Source organism: Ceratosolen solmsi, unplaced genomic scaffold (genome assembly GCF_000503995.2).
Source record: "Ceratosolen solmsi marchali unplaced genomic scaffold, CerSol_1.0 scaffold87, whole genome shotgun sequence".
NCBI classification, from domain to species: Eukaryota; Metazoa; Arthropoda; class Insecta; order Hymenoptera; family Agaonidae; genus Ceratosolen; species Ceratosolen solmsi.
The window spans coordinates 392,803-405,608 of NW_011948455.1; the positions used below are offsets into that span (position 1 = coordinate 392,803).

General features: G+C 31.3%; 1 protein-coding gene across 1 annotated transcript in view; it reads right to left on the reverse strand.

Annotated features, from left to right (window-relative positions):
• The window catches only part of LOC105366768 (nephrin), a 46,928-nt gene that overhangs the window by 32,987 nt on the left and 1,135 nt on the right, over nucleotides 1-12,806 (reverse strand). The window contains exons 2-3 of the mRNA XM_011505315.1: nucleotides 11,839-11,949; nucleotides 9,713-9,919 (exon numbers count right to left, since the gene is read on the reverse strand). Coding sequence (XP_011503617.1) covers nucleotides 9,713-9,919; nucleotides 11,839-11,949 — 318 coding nt within the window. The remainder of the gene's footprint in view (nucleotides 1-9,712; nucleotides 9,920-11,838; nucleotides 11,950-12,806) is intronic.

Below are 12,806 nucleotides of genomic sequence, written 5' to 3' on the forward strand. Positions count from 1 at the left end.
CTGATATTCGTTCTGAATCTACTTTGGGGTTCTCCCGGCAATAAACTTATTAAGTTCTACTGCACTGGGAGTATGAGCACGTTTTGCTAGAGTTTTACAGATGTTTTATGACACTAGTGCAAAATAATTATGAGCAGGAAAGTTTTGAAGTCTTAAATACAATTTTCATAATATTACTTGCTAGATGTTTTATTGCCTTACTAAAAGGAGTCTCTCATTCTCAAACAACGGTATGTAACTTCGTTTAAGACATCGTTTATTTTATTTTTATTTATTAACAATTACAATATTGCAGTTCTATGTTCAATTCTTAGTCTTCTAAGTCATTAATAAATAACAGAATAAAAAGCATATACTCCAGCCATTTCTTTATTGTATTGTTATAATATCCCTTCGACTTGTGACCTTTCATCGCTACCACACAACACCCGTGTTCTCTGAGTTGTTAACGGCATCAAATTGTATCCGTCGAACCGGCCTTGATAAAACAAGTCGGAACGACGAGTTGCATTTTGTACACATGGCAACCCGAAACTCGGCACGTAGGACGCTCATTGACATCAATGACGTCATAGGACGAACATTGTTGTCAAATACGCCAAATGTTGCCGCTTGTATCGGCTAGGCGAATACCCTTGACCCTGAATCGACCGCCACCACGATGAGTCCTCGAGAGGGGCAAATCTTCCACTTTAGGCGTAACCGCCAGCGATGCTTTTCCGACATTCTCATTGTCCATGTCTAATTTCCTCGGAAGTGGGAAAAAGGCGTGTACAATTAGTATAACGCCGAAAATCGGCGCGCTCTGATTGGAAAACCAAGACCAGAAGCTCCTTGAGTGGGAAATTATGGCAAGAGGCCTTCAAGGTGGGAACAAGGGAGCGAAAAGTCGCTGTCCGCATAAGGAATTTGAGTAAACGTCTCGCGTGGGCAGTCAAGGACTGTTTTGAAAGAAAGGTCAATAGAAAAGGGCTATCGACGGAAGGATCCGTCAGGTTAGCAGATAACTTTACGCACCCGTACAAATTGGTAAACTAGTAACCAAGTACTTGCGGATATCCACTGGCCAGAAAAAGATACATCAACCGTAGTATTCAATCGCCGACGGAAGGCCCACCACTCATATTTGTGTTTGCCGCATGTTTTTGCGGTTAACTTGATGTTATCACTTCTGCTACAGATTACAGCAGTTTTAAGCAGAATACAAAGTGGGAGAGGTATGAGCGCGCGAACATTTGTTTTGTAAACACTGGCCAACGAACTCGAAGAATGCTTCTATACCGAAAATTCGAATATACGATTATGATTCCGAAAAGTAATGACGACGAACCCTACAAGGCTATGCCCTATTGACGTCACGAGAAATATCGGCATAGCAACAGCCAGCGATGCGCTTTAAGGAGATGCACGTGCTGCTATTTCTTCTTGCTAGTACCAATCACGCACTCTCCACATCTGGCTCGCTATCCAACCTGCAATCGCCATTATGAAGCCGTAGGAAGCATCAAGCAATCTAAACAACTAATAGCGATGCCACAACTATAGGCACTCACGCCCCCGTAAGCAACGCACCCCGCTCGTTCCTTACTACTACTCTTATTAGTTCTATGAAGCACCCATCACGACTGGATTGCCATTCTACTCATCGGCTGACGCCCACATGTAAGGTACGCCACTTCGCGCGTTCTTACATCTTACCTTTACCCATCGGCTCCAGCCCGCACGTAAGATACGTCACTTCGCTCGTTCTTTCGTCTTATTAACACATTGGCTCCTGTCACCTACGTAAGCAGCAACATACCACGAACGTACACCAATACCACAACTACATCTGATCTCACAAACACTTACGCAGCAACGCATCGCGAATGTCACTCACCACTATAGGTATAAGAGCAGTACTCACGCTCACGTCAGTACCGCACACTATCGACATTGCGTTACACCAATACGTGTGAATCTTCCACTTAATCAAGCAGTGACGTAACACGGACATCCTCCCACCACTCCGTTCACTACAGCTCTCATCCAACGTCGGCGGCTGAAGTGGCACCAACTCGCTGCCCCTACCAGCACGAGTCTCCCACTACAACTACTCAACTCATAAGGAGAAGGGGAATCACGCTCCAAACTATCAAGAATATACTTACAGACTTATCGCCACCATCATTAATTGAAGGAACACTCATCTATTCATTCTCTGACACATTCATTCAGCCATCCATAGATCATTGACTATTCATTATTTATTATATTTAATAAAAGGAAAGATAATAAACATTAAAGGCAGTATTGAATAATTGCATTGCCCCTTCCACTTGTCAGCAAGCCTCCACCCACCATTATAAGGAGGTTTTTCAGTCCGATCCCAGACATCTTCACTTACAAGAGGGGCTGACGACCACGCATGTTTGTGTTTGCCGTGTGCTTTGTGGTAAATTACTAAACCCAGGATCAGATCAAGATACTGCATCACTGTAAGTACACTATCCGCGCAACCTCATTATTCATGCTCGCCAATGGCAATGATCGGGACAACATCATAATTAAACGATTTCAAGAGCATCTTGTGTAGTGACACCTCCTATACAAGAAGCCGTTCAAGAAGCGTATCTTCACATCAGATTCAAGAAGATTAAAAACCGCCCATATGTAAATTGTATATTAAATTGTATAATAAATGAATAACTAAACAAGTCTCACGACTCTTGTACAACCCTTCCACCTAACTCTTTGCCGGGCGTCTGCTAGGGCGGGCGGCAAATTAAGCTATTGAAGCATTGGCAGTTCAAAACAAGAATTACATTACTATCACTTCGAACAATATTATTTTAATCAATAAACTAATAATTTGCTTATAATTAATTCGCTAATTCATTAATTCATATTTTATATTTTGTAAATTGTATTTGTTATTGTGAGAATATATATATATTTTCGAAAAAAAAAAAATTTACATCTAATCTTCATATAAAAAATATTCTTTCTGAGGTATCTAAAATTTAGTATCATAGTAATATTTCACTAATCAAAAATTAAATAAAAACTATAACTATGTATTTTATTTTTTAGGTTTATATTTAATTTATATTTTGTAGAGAATTAAGGTAGATACAGAATCTAGGTGAGTTATAGAAAAAGTAAATTATATTGTATCGATATAGTAAAGATAATTTACACATATAGAAGAATTATTACTGTCGTAAATTGAAAATACATATTATGACAAAGCATTATCCTCAAAATCAGGACTACTGAACTATTCAAGCTGAACACCTATACATACTATAATTATTTTTTAACTGATTGCTTATTTTATGCTTATTTAATGTTTATGTTTATTTTCGATGTATATTTATGAAAAATAAGTACATGTTAATTATAGTCAATGTTCCATAGCTATATAATAATTTTCCGCCTGCCCTAACGGATGCTTGGGAAAGACTTAAGTGGAAGGACTTCGTATTAATACAGTGTGCGCTTCTTAGTTAAATATGATTTATTGTGGTTTATACACAATTATATTATTGATGTGTTGGATTGATGTGTGATGAAGAGTAAGTTTTGGAGAGAAGAACTCTTAATTCTTCAGAGAAGTATGCTGATCGAGTTGCCTTTATGCAGAATATACTTGCCTTTTCCAAGACTTTGCATGTTTATGTGGATAGTGGCTAACATATCATCATCTTTTTTCAATTGGTCAATGAATATGAGACAGCGTGCTGTCGTTTGCAATAATTCCTTAAGTATTGAATATCTGTGGATTATGTCCCATAGATACTGTGACTTTGGTACTGTGGCTAATAGTACGGCGTTGGGACGTGCTTCTTGTTCATACTGTCTTTCGTTCAATGTTGACTGGATTGGCCATTACTGTGATCTCTTCACCCACGATAGTCCTGTCTACCATAGTGGATGTTCTTGAAGTTCGGATACATTTATGCCTTGTGAGGCGCAATTCGCTGGGATTGATTTGCCAGGAACACATCTCCAATACGCATCTGGAATGAGGTTCATTCTATCTTGATGGGTGGGATTTTATCCATATGAGTATTACTCTTGCATCTGTCCACAGATGAGTTGCCTTTACGTCCATCTTCAATTTGGCTAATACCTAATGCATTAGTTTCGATAGGAGCAGTGCTGCAGCTAGCTTCAATCATGGTATGGTCATTGATTTAAGGGATGCAACCTTAGTTTTAGAGCATACCGTATTCTGGCCAGTGGTTCAGGCAGTGGTAAGTAATTATGAGGCGGAATGAATTGGTATATCGATGATTGCACCATCATCTTATCTGGATGATGAGTTTGAACTATTGACTTGACTAGTTTCTGTCTTGTTTTTTTTCGTGTAGCATAGTATGGTGCTCTTCGAAACACCTCTTGCATGTCATAGAGCTTTTGCACAAGTTGATGTGTGTTTTTAAAAAAGTGCATCAGAGTCCGTTGCTTCTATCCAGATTATGTCTCTCTAATGCTGACATTTCCTTGAATTTTGAGCACGTTACAGTGGGATGTTTTTTGGTGCAGTATTTGTACGCATGTGGTCAGGATGATCCAGATGACTAAGTTTACTGAGGATTGTTCACTCATGTCTGGTAGGTATTGGATGTTCTTCTTGCGGAGTGTTGGAACCGCACTGCGGATCGAGGGTGATCTGTCATCGAGTCCATCTGTTTTAGCGCCTTTATAATGTTGAGATATTGAGAAAACATAATGTTTACAAAAAATAATTTAATAAATTTCCGAGAGCTAAAGGTCTTGGAAAATACTCTAATTCACATTTTACCCTGACACTACGGTTCCCGCCAGCTCACGTAAGATACGACCAGACGCTCATTCTTACATCTTATCTCTACACCGCGGTTTACGCCCACATCGAGCACATGAACGTGCATCAATACCACCATTACATTTGAGCTCACGGACACAAGCAGTGACGTCACACGGACGTTCTCCCACCACTCCGTACACTATAGCTCAACCCACGCCGGCTGCTAAGACGCCACCAACTTGCTGCCCCTACCACCACGAGTCTCCCACTACAACTACTCAACCCAAAGGAAGAAGGGGATTCACGCTCCAGGCTATCAAGAATACACGTCCAGATTTATCGCCAACAACATTAATGAAGAAACACTGTTTGGGATCAGACTAAAAGCCTCCCTGTGATGGTGAATGGAGGCTTGCTGGCAAGTGGAAGGAACAATGCAATAATTCAACACTGCCTTTGAATGTAGTGTCTTTCCCTTTATTGAATATAATAAATATAATAAATAGTCAGTGGTTTATGGATGTGGAATTGAATGTATGATACAATGAATAGATGAGAGTTTCTTCAATTAATATGAGCGACAAGAATCCTGTAAGTGTATTCTTGGTAGCTTGGTGCTTGACTCTCCTACTCGTAGTTTAGAACTAGTGGTGGTAGTGAGAGATTCGCGATGATAAGGGGCAGCGATGGTGCCGCCTTTGTCGTTGGAGCAAATGAGCGCTGTAGCGGTCTGAGAGTGGGGGACGCTCGTGTAACGTCACTGGTAAGGGGGCAGCGATGATGCCGCCAGCGAGGGATGAATGCTGTAGCGGTCTGAGGGAGGGAGGATGTCCGTGTCACGTCACTGCTTGACGGGTGGGAGGATTCATCGCACTGTATACCGTGTGTTAGTATTGCTGCTTACTTAGTTGACGGGAGCCGTGTATTAGTGATCCGTAAGAACGTGTGTAATAGCTTAGCTTACGTGTGTTGAGGTCGATCTCAGTGGCATTGGTAGTACGTAGGGACGTGTGTAATAGCGTAGCTTACGTGTCTTGAGGTCGATCTCAGTGGCATTGATAGTATGTAGGGACGTGTGTGATAGCGTTACGTACGTATTGGAATCGATCTCTGTAGCAGCTTCGGATGGCCGAATGAGCGTGGCTTTCGTTGAACTGGAGTCGATCTATGCAGCGTTGGATGGCCGAACGAGCGTGGCTTCCGTTGGACTGGAGTCGATCTGTAGAATGGCGATCCGATCTTGATGAGTGCTTGACTAAATTAGTAAGAGGACGAAAACGGCACGTTTAGCTCCTTAAATATGGTGACTGTTATTATGCCGCTATTTTTCGTGACGTCAATAGGGTATAGCTTTGTAGGGTTCACGTGTTAATACTTCTCGGAATTATGGTCGTACATTCGACTATTTTGCGTAGTGAAGCTGAAGTGAATTGTTTATGACTCGGCGCAAGTTTTTCTAACTAAGCATGGGTGACTTTACCTCTCCCACTATGTTTACCGTGTAAATTGCTGTAATCCGTAATAAACTCTCATCTATTCATTCTATCATACACTCATTTCGATATTCATAGATTATTAACTATTCATTATTTATTATATTTAATAAAAGGAAAGACTATAAACATTAAAGGCAGTATTGAATAAATGCATTGCTCCTTCCATTTGCCAGCAAGCCTCCACCCACCATCATAAGGAGGTTTTTAGTTTGATCCCAGACATCACTACAATTACATTTTTCATATTCTTTTAAATATTTGATAATAATAGTTTAGGAACGTATAAAAAATTATCATTATATGTATTCAATACATATACTTGTATATTTAATAATAAAATATTTTAGAATACTTCAGAAATAAATAAAAAGAAAAGTAGTTCATCATTTTTTGAGTACACAATTTTCTGCGTAAACAGTTTTCATGAGTTTGCAATAAGGATATTTCGTAGTTTTCCATATTTTAGCCTTTTTCGCTTAAAAACTATTTTCTTTTTTACACTTGCGTACTTACCACATTTTATCTACATAACTGAGAGAATTTCCAATTTCATGTAGTGTTGGTGCTTTTGTTTCCTTTAGTATCCTTAGTTCTTTGAAATGTTAGTTGACTTCTTTGAAAAATAAATGTATAAAGATTGAAATATGAAAAATGTGTTAGAATTTATAGAATATAGTTTAAAAAATTTATTTGTAGTTTATTTTCAGAAAGATTGATTTACATTTCATTGTTCTCGATTTTCATTTTTCTTTATTAAATACTAAAACTGTATTATTGAAATATCGTAGAAATAATCTAATTTAATTGAATTTATCTAAATAAACAGATTATATAAATGACATTTTTTTTAATTTTATTGTAGGATGAAAGTATATTATTTAGTTTGATTTGACAGTGAAAAATTGTATATTATTTACTATATATTTTCAATATACATGTAGTCATTTAATTTTAATTAAATATAATTATATTAATTATAGATTTTAACTTTCTTTAAATTGTACTGGCTGTGATTTTTCATTTCCTCTACAATTTGAACACGAGTTCGTATAATATTAAAATTAAAATTAACAATTGATAATTTTATGGATATAAAAGTGATTTCAAAGTTTAGTCAAATTAATATTAGTAGTATAAAATTTATATTAAGCTACATTGTAATGGAAGTAGGGATTTTCGCTGAATCTGATTAAATATGCCTGACTAATAAATATTCGTTCTATTGGAATTACTTTCTACTGGTTCTACTGGATTGGTTCTGCTGGAAGAGAAATTCGAAATGACGCCTCCATTGCATTTGACAATTTAAAAATGATATTGCTTTTCTGTCATTTCAGGACATTCTACATTCTGCATCAGGATATAACTGGCTTTCTATCATGAACAAAGAATTTAATAACGATTTTGTCAAAATTACTTGAAATTTTTCTCTAAACGATTTCTTTTGATTTGACGGCTTAATAATTTTTGGACTAACCGATATATAAATTATAATGTCATGATAAATATTCTTTAGAATTTTTCATATCATTATTTTAATTGCATGTTTTTTATTTTATATTTTTTTATTTTATATTTTTTATTTATATTTTACATATAATTTTAATGTAAATATTGAAATTAAACTGATATAAATTCTATAAAAAAATTAGGAAGTCAGATTAATCTGAGATGGTGGATTAATGTTAAAAATTCACATGATTTACATCTATTTACTTTGATAATATTTATTTTAATATTTTATAATTTTTGACAAATTTCATTAATAAAATAAAAATATTAAAATGTAATAATATATATATATATATATATATATATATATATATATATATAATAGATACACACTGGGTAAATTTTTTTTTTTAAATCATAGATATATAGTTTTTAGCATATTTCCTTATAATTTTTCAATATTAAATGAACAATCATAGTCCTATCAACAATATCACTATTTTTATATTCTGAATTTAAATTAGGCAGATTATGTTATCTTTTATAGCTAATTTAAATTCCAGTTATTGTCCGTTATATAGAATAATCTTATATTCTGATTATAGTTTGGGTTATTTCTAATATTTGCTTTTTCGGCGAATATTCTTTTATTAGATTTCTTTCTTTAAGTATATATGATGAGAATATTTTGTAATAGGAATCGAATTCCATTGTAATGTATAAATCAAGTGGATTAAGAAAATGAAAATGTCATTGTTCTTGTATCATTAATTTTTATACGAATTGTGTCTAAATTTTTTTTATAAGTAATCTCTGAAGAATACTTGAAACTTTTTATTCAATTTATGTATTACAATTATTTAAAATGGCTATACCAAAACTTAACATTTCGAAAAAACATTAAATTCGAAATAAATTCATCTTATTTTTATAATTTCTTTATTATAGAAATAAGCATATTATTTATAAGAATCTTCTGTTTTTGAAATAAAATTTAATTTTATGCGGAATGGTGACATTGTTATTGTCGTAAAATTGATTTTGTTTGCTATAAAGTATATCAAAGACGAATTGCAAAATGTTTAAATGATACTTGGGCTCTATTTTAGGTTCTCTATGTATACAAGAAGATATTGAAAAGTTATGAAATAACTGTATTGTATAGTGTTATGAATAAAATAATAGAAAAATCGTACTAATATAAATTTTTAAAATATATTTTATAATTGTAGAGATATTCAAACACGAAAATTACAGTTAAAATTAGAGAAATATTTCTTTTTTTAAAGTTTATATTCATTAATTATATAATGAAATAAAATGAATTTAAATCTTATCATTAATACAAATTTTTTTTAATTACTATCTAACATACATTTTGTGTTATCAATTGTTTTCATAAAAAAAATTTATGCAACGTTGTTCTATTTATATCGAGAAAATTGCTATAATTAGGTTGGAATTAAATTTATTACTATGTATATATTTTTAACTCAATTTATTAAAAATATAATTTATACATTTGAATAACAGTATAAATTGCCTATAAAATTTATTGAAATTATATTGAATTACTTCTTTATATAAAAATATAACTACGTTTAATTTATTACTGCAATGAGATCCTAATTTCTATAATGACTGGATGACCAATGAAAAATATTATTTCTTATAGTACAGTATAGTATAACATAAAAAAAATTTTTATTTAAAAAAAATTTATTTGTTTACTACCAATAATATTATATAGTATTATAAATAATATTAATAAGATATAATAGAATGAAAAAATTATTGTATATTTAAAGTAAAATAAATAAATATTTCCCTCTTAATTTATTATATTATAGTTGACATTTAAACGAAATTACATACAATATTTATAAATATTGTGTAGCACATTAATATTTTAAATTATATTATATATATATGAAAGAAATATTTGTTTTCATAATGAAAGTAAAGTTGAAAGTAGCTGGAAAATACTTACGATGCATCTCAATAGCTACGGAAGCGGATATTGGTTGACTGATGTTGTTGTTCGACGCTTGACAGGTAAATTGTGCATGCAAATCTGATCTGTCAAGTTTTCGAACAATCAATGTGTTTCTTTTTACAGTGATGAAGTCTCCGGGACTATCCTTACCATCTAGGAGCGTTTCACCGCGCCACCATCGGATTGTAGGCGCTGGACGACCTGTAAAAAGTTCATACATGTCATTTGTTTTTAATACGAATTTTTTTTACATAAATATACAAAAATTTATCTCATATAGTTATAAAGTATTGATGTGAATCTGGCTATTAAAATTTAATAAAATGTATTAATACAAGAATCGATTATATAATATTTCAATGATTCATAATTTAAATTTTATTTAATAAATTGTTAAATAAAATTATTGATACGTAATTCTTGATATTATAATTTATATTATTTATTATTTATTTATAAAAATGATGTATTAAATGAATATATATTCAGACTAGGATAAATATAAAGAAAGAAAGAGAGAGTTAAATAGAAGGAAGTGTTCTAAGAATTTTCTTATTAATAATGAAGCATGCATGAAACAACGTTTATATGAAAAATACTTATGATTATGAGAGAATCAAATTTTCTGTTTAAAATATTACTTAAATTATTCTCACATAAGAACAAAGATAAAATTACTTTTTAATTATTATTATACATTTTTAGATTATTTGCAAAACATATATATTCCTTGAAAAAACAATATATCGAAATTTATATATATTTATTTAATGAACTCATATAATTTTGTACAAACTTCTCAGTACCTAGCCTTAAAAAGAGATCAGGAACATTGAAAGTTATTAGTGCAAGGTGATAAGGATTGTAAACACTCTATGCAGGATCTTTATATATCTACCATGGACTGATTATCCTCTGTTGTTTGGTCTTTGTCATATTCATTGTTTTAGTTGTTTGTTGAACGTATCAATTTATAATTTATATTAAATTTTTTGCACAGATAATATTTCAAAGATATGTTATAATAAATTAGATCGAATTAGAAAATTACACACACACACGCCCGCGCGCACGCACACACACAAAGCAAATAAATTAGTAAAATTAAGAGAGAAAAGGAAAGAAAGTGGACAGAAGAATAATCAGTAAATGACAAAAAATATAAAAGAGTAAGAGAGAATAAATTATAAAAGCATAACTATATTATTACTATTTTTTACATAGTATTATTTTATTTGGATGTTTATACAAAATTATGTTAACAAAAGTGAATTCATATAATAAATTATTGTATCATAGCACATGTATTGTTATTGTTAACAACTGTAAATTATTATTTGTTAAAAATTAAAAAAATATATATAATTTAAAAAAGATTTCACGAAAGTAATAATATAAATAAATTTAAAAAAATGTATATCAATCAATGTTACTTTTAAATAATTTAACATTAAGATGAAGTTAATATAATGAATAAAATATTTTTAGAGTACAATTTTTTTTTTAATATTGATTTAGTAAAATTAATTATAATTTTTTCATGTAATTTTTTATATACTTTTTTTTTATACATATGATGTATATAATAATAATTAATACGAAAAAATTTTCTGTTTATTTTGAATCTTGAATTATAAATGGTTAATCTATAGAATTATTGATAATTGGTTTATAATACTATTTATACTGATGATATTAAATGTCTTAGCATCTGTATTAGATGAATTTTACAGTCTGCTTATATGATACAGACATTTTATAAAGTGAAAGAACAATTTTAGTATTACTAAGCTTCGACATACTGATAAAATGAGTAATGAAAATATATTTACGTTATATCTTTTTATATAATTCAGCCTTTGCAGCATGATTTAAAATTATTTTTTATGTGGATAATAATATTAATAAATTTGAAGAATATATATATTTGGATATACATAAAGAAAGATAATTTCTATAATTATTAACTTTCAGAAATTTAGTAATATTTTCAGAATATTATTTTATATTATTTAGGTATTTCGTATTTTCGTCGTTATTTAGGTAGGATTCGTGTTAAATAGAAATTAATGTACCTATAATAAAATATTTTAATATGTAAAATGTAATATTAAAATTACCTCCAGATACAAGACATGTAAGTTTCATATCACCACCTTCTGTATATGGGCCAGCTTTTGATCCTACGTTATTCCCATCTTCATTAATAATATTTGGTTTGTTGGGTGGAACTGCAAAAATAAGTGAAAATAAATTATAGAATCAGATTTCTGCTTTACTGTTGTAAGAAACAGTACTACGTAATTGTTTATATTAGAATATATATATATATATATATATATATATATATATATATATATATATATATATATATATATATATATATATATATACATATTGAAATACCAATTTGTAAATTTAAACTCAAATAATAAAAAAGTATTATAATCTGGTTCCATGAATCTTAAATTTATATTTAGTTAGATGCTTAATTCTACTAAAAAATTCCCAAGATGCTAATTTATAAGATCAGAATGTTACAAAAATAATAACAATAACAAATCCATTTAATGTTTTCGATTTTCAATGATTATTTTTTTATAATTAACATCTGAAATAAGATAATATAAGAGACAGACTTTAATTTATAACTTGATCAATACTCTAAATCTAATTTTATTTTCCAGCATGCATACAATAACTGTTCAGTATACAAGAATAATAGATACAATAGTATAATGTTATAAGAATGCTGTAATGATATTATTTTCACAGGACTTTGTACAACATAAACAACGGATATAAAATAAAAATTCAAACGTAAAAAAAAATTAGGATAACGAAATGTGTTCGAGATTGCGAGACCTTTTTTCAATGCAATATAACATTTGGCAAACAACATCGTAATATTTGTGTTTAGATTTCAAAACTTTCTTGCTCGCAACCATGTAGCAATAGTGTCATAAAACATCTGGAAAAACAATACAATAAACACAGGAAAACCCACTCAGTTAGGCATATGTACGAGTCCGCTCCGTTCGGTAATTACTTCAGGCATTATGCGAGCGGAACTTCCCCCCCCCCCCCT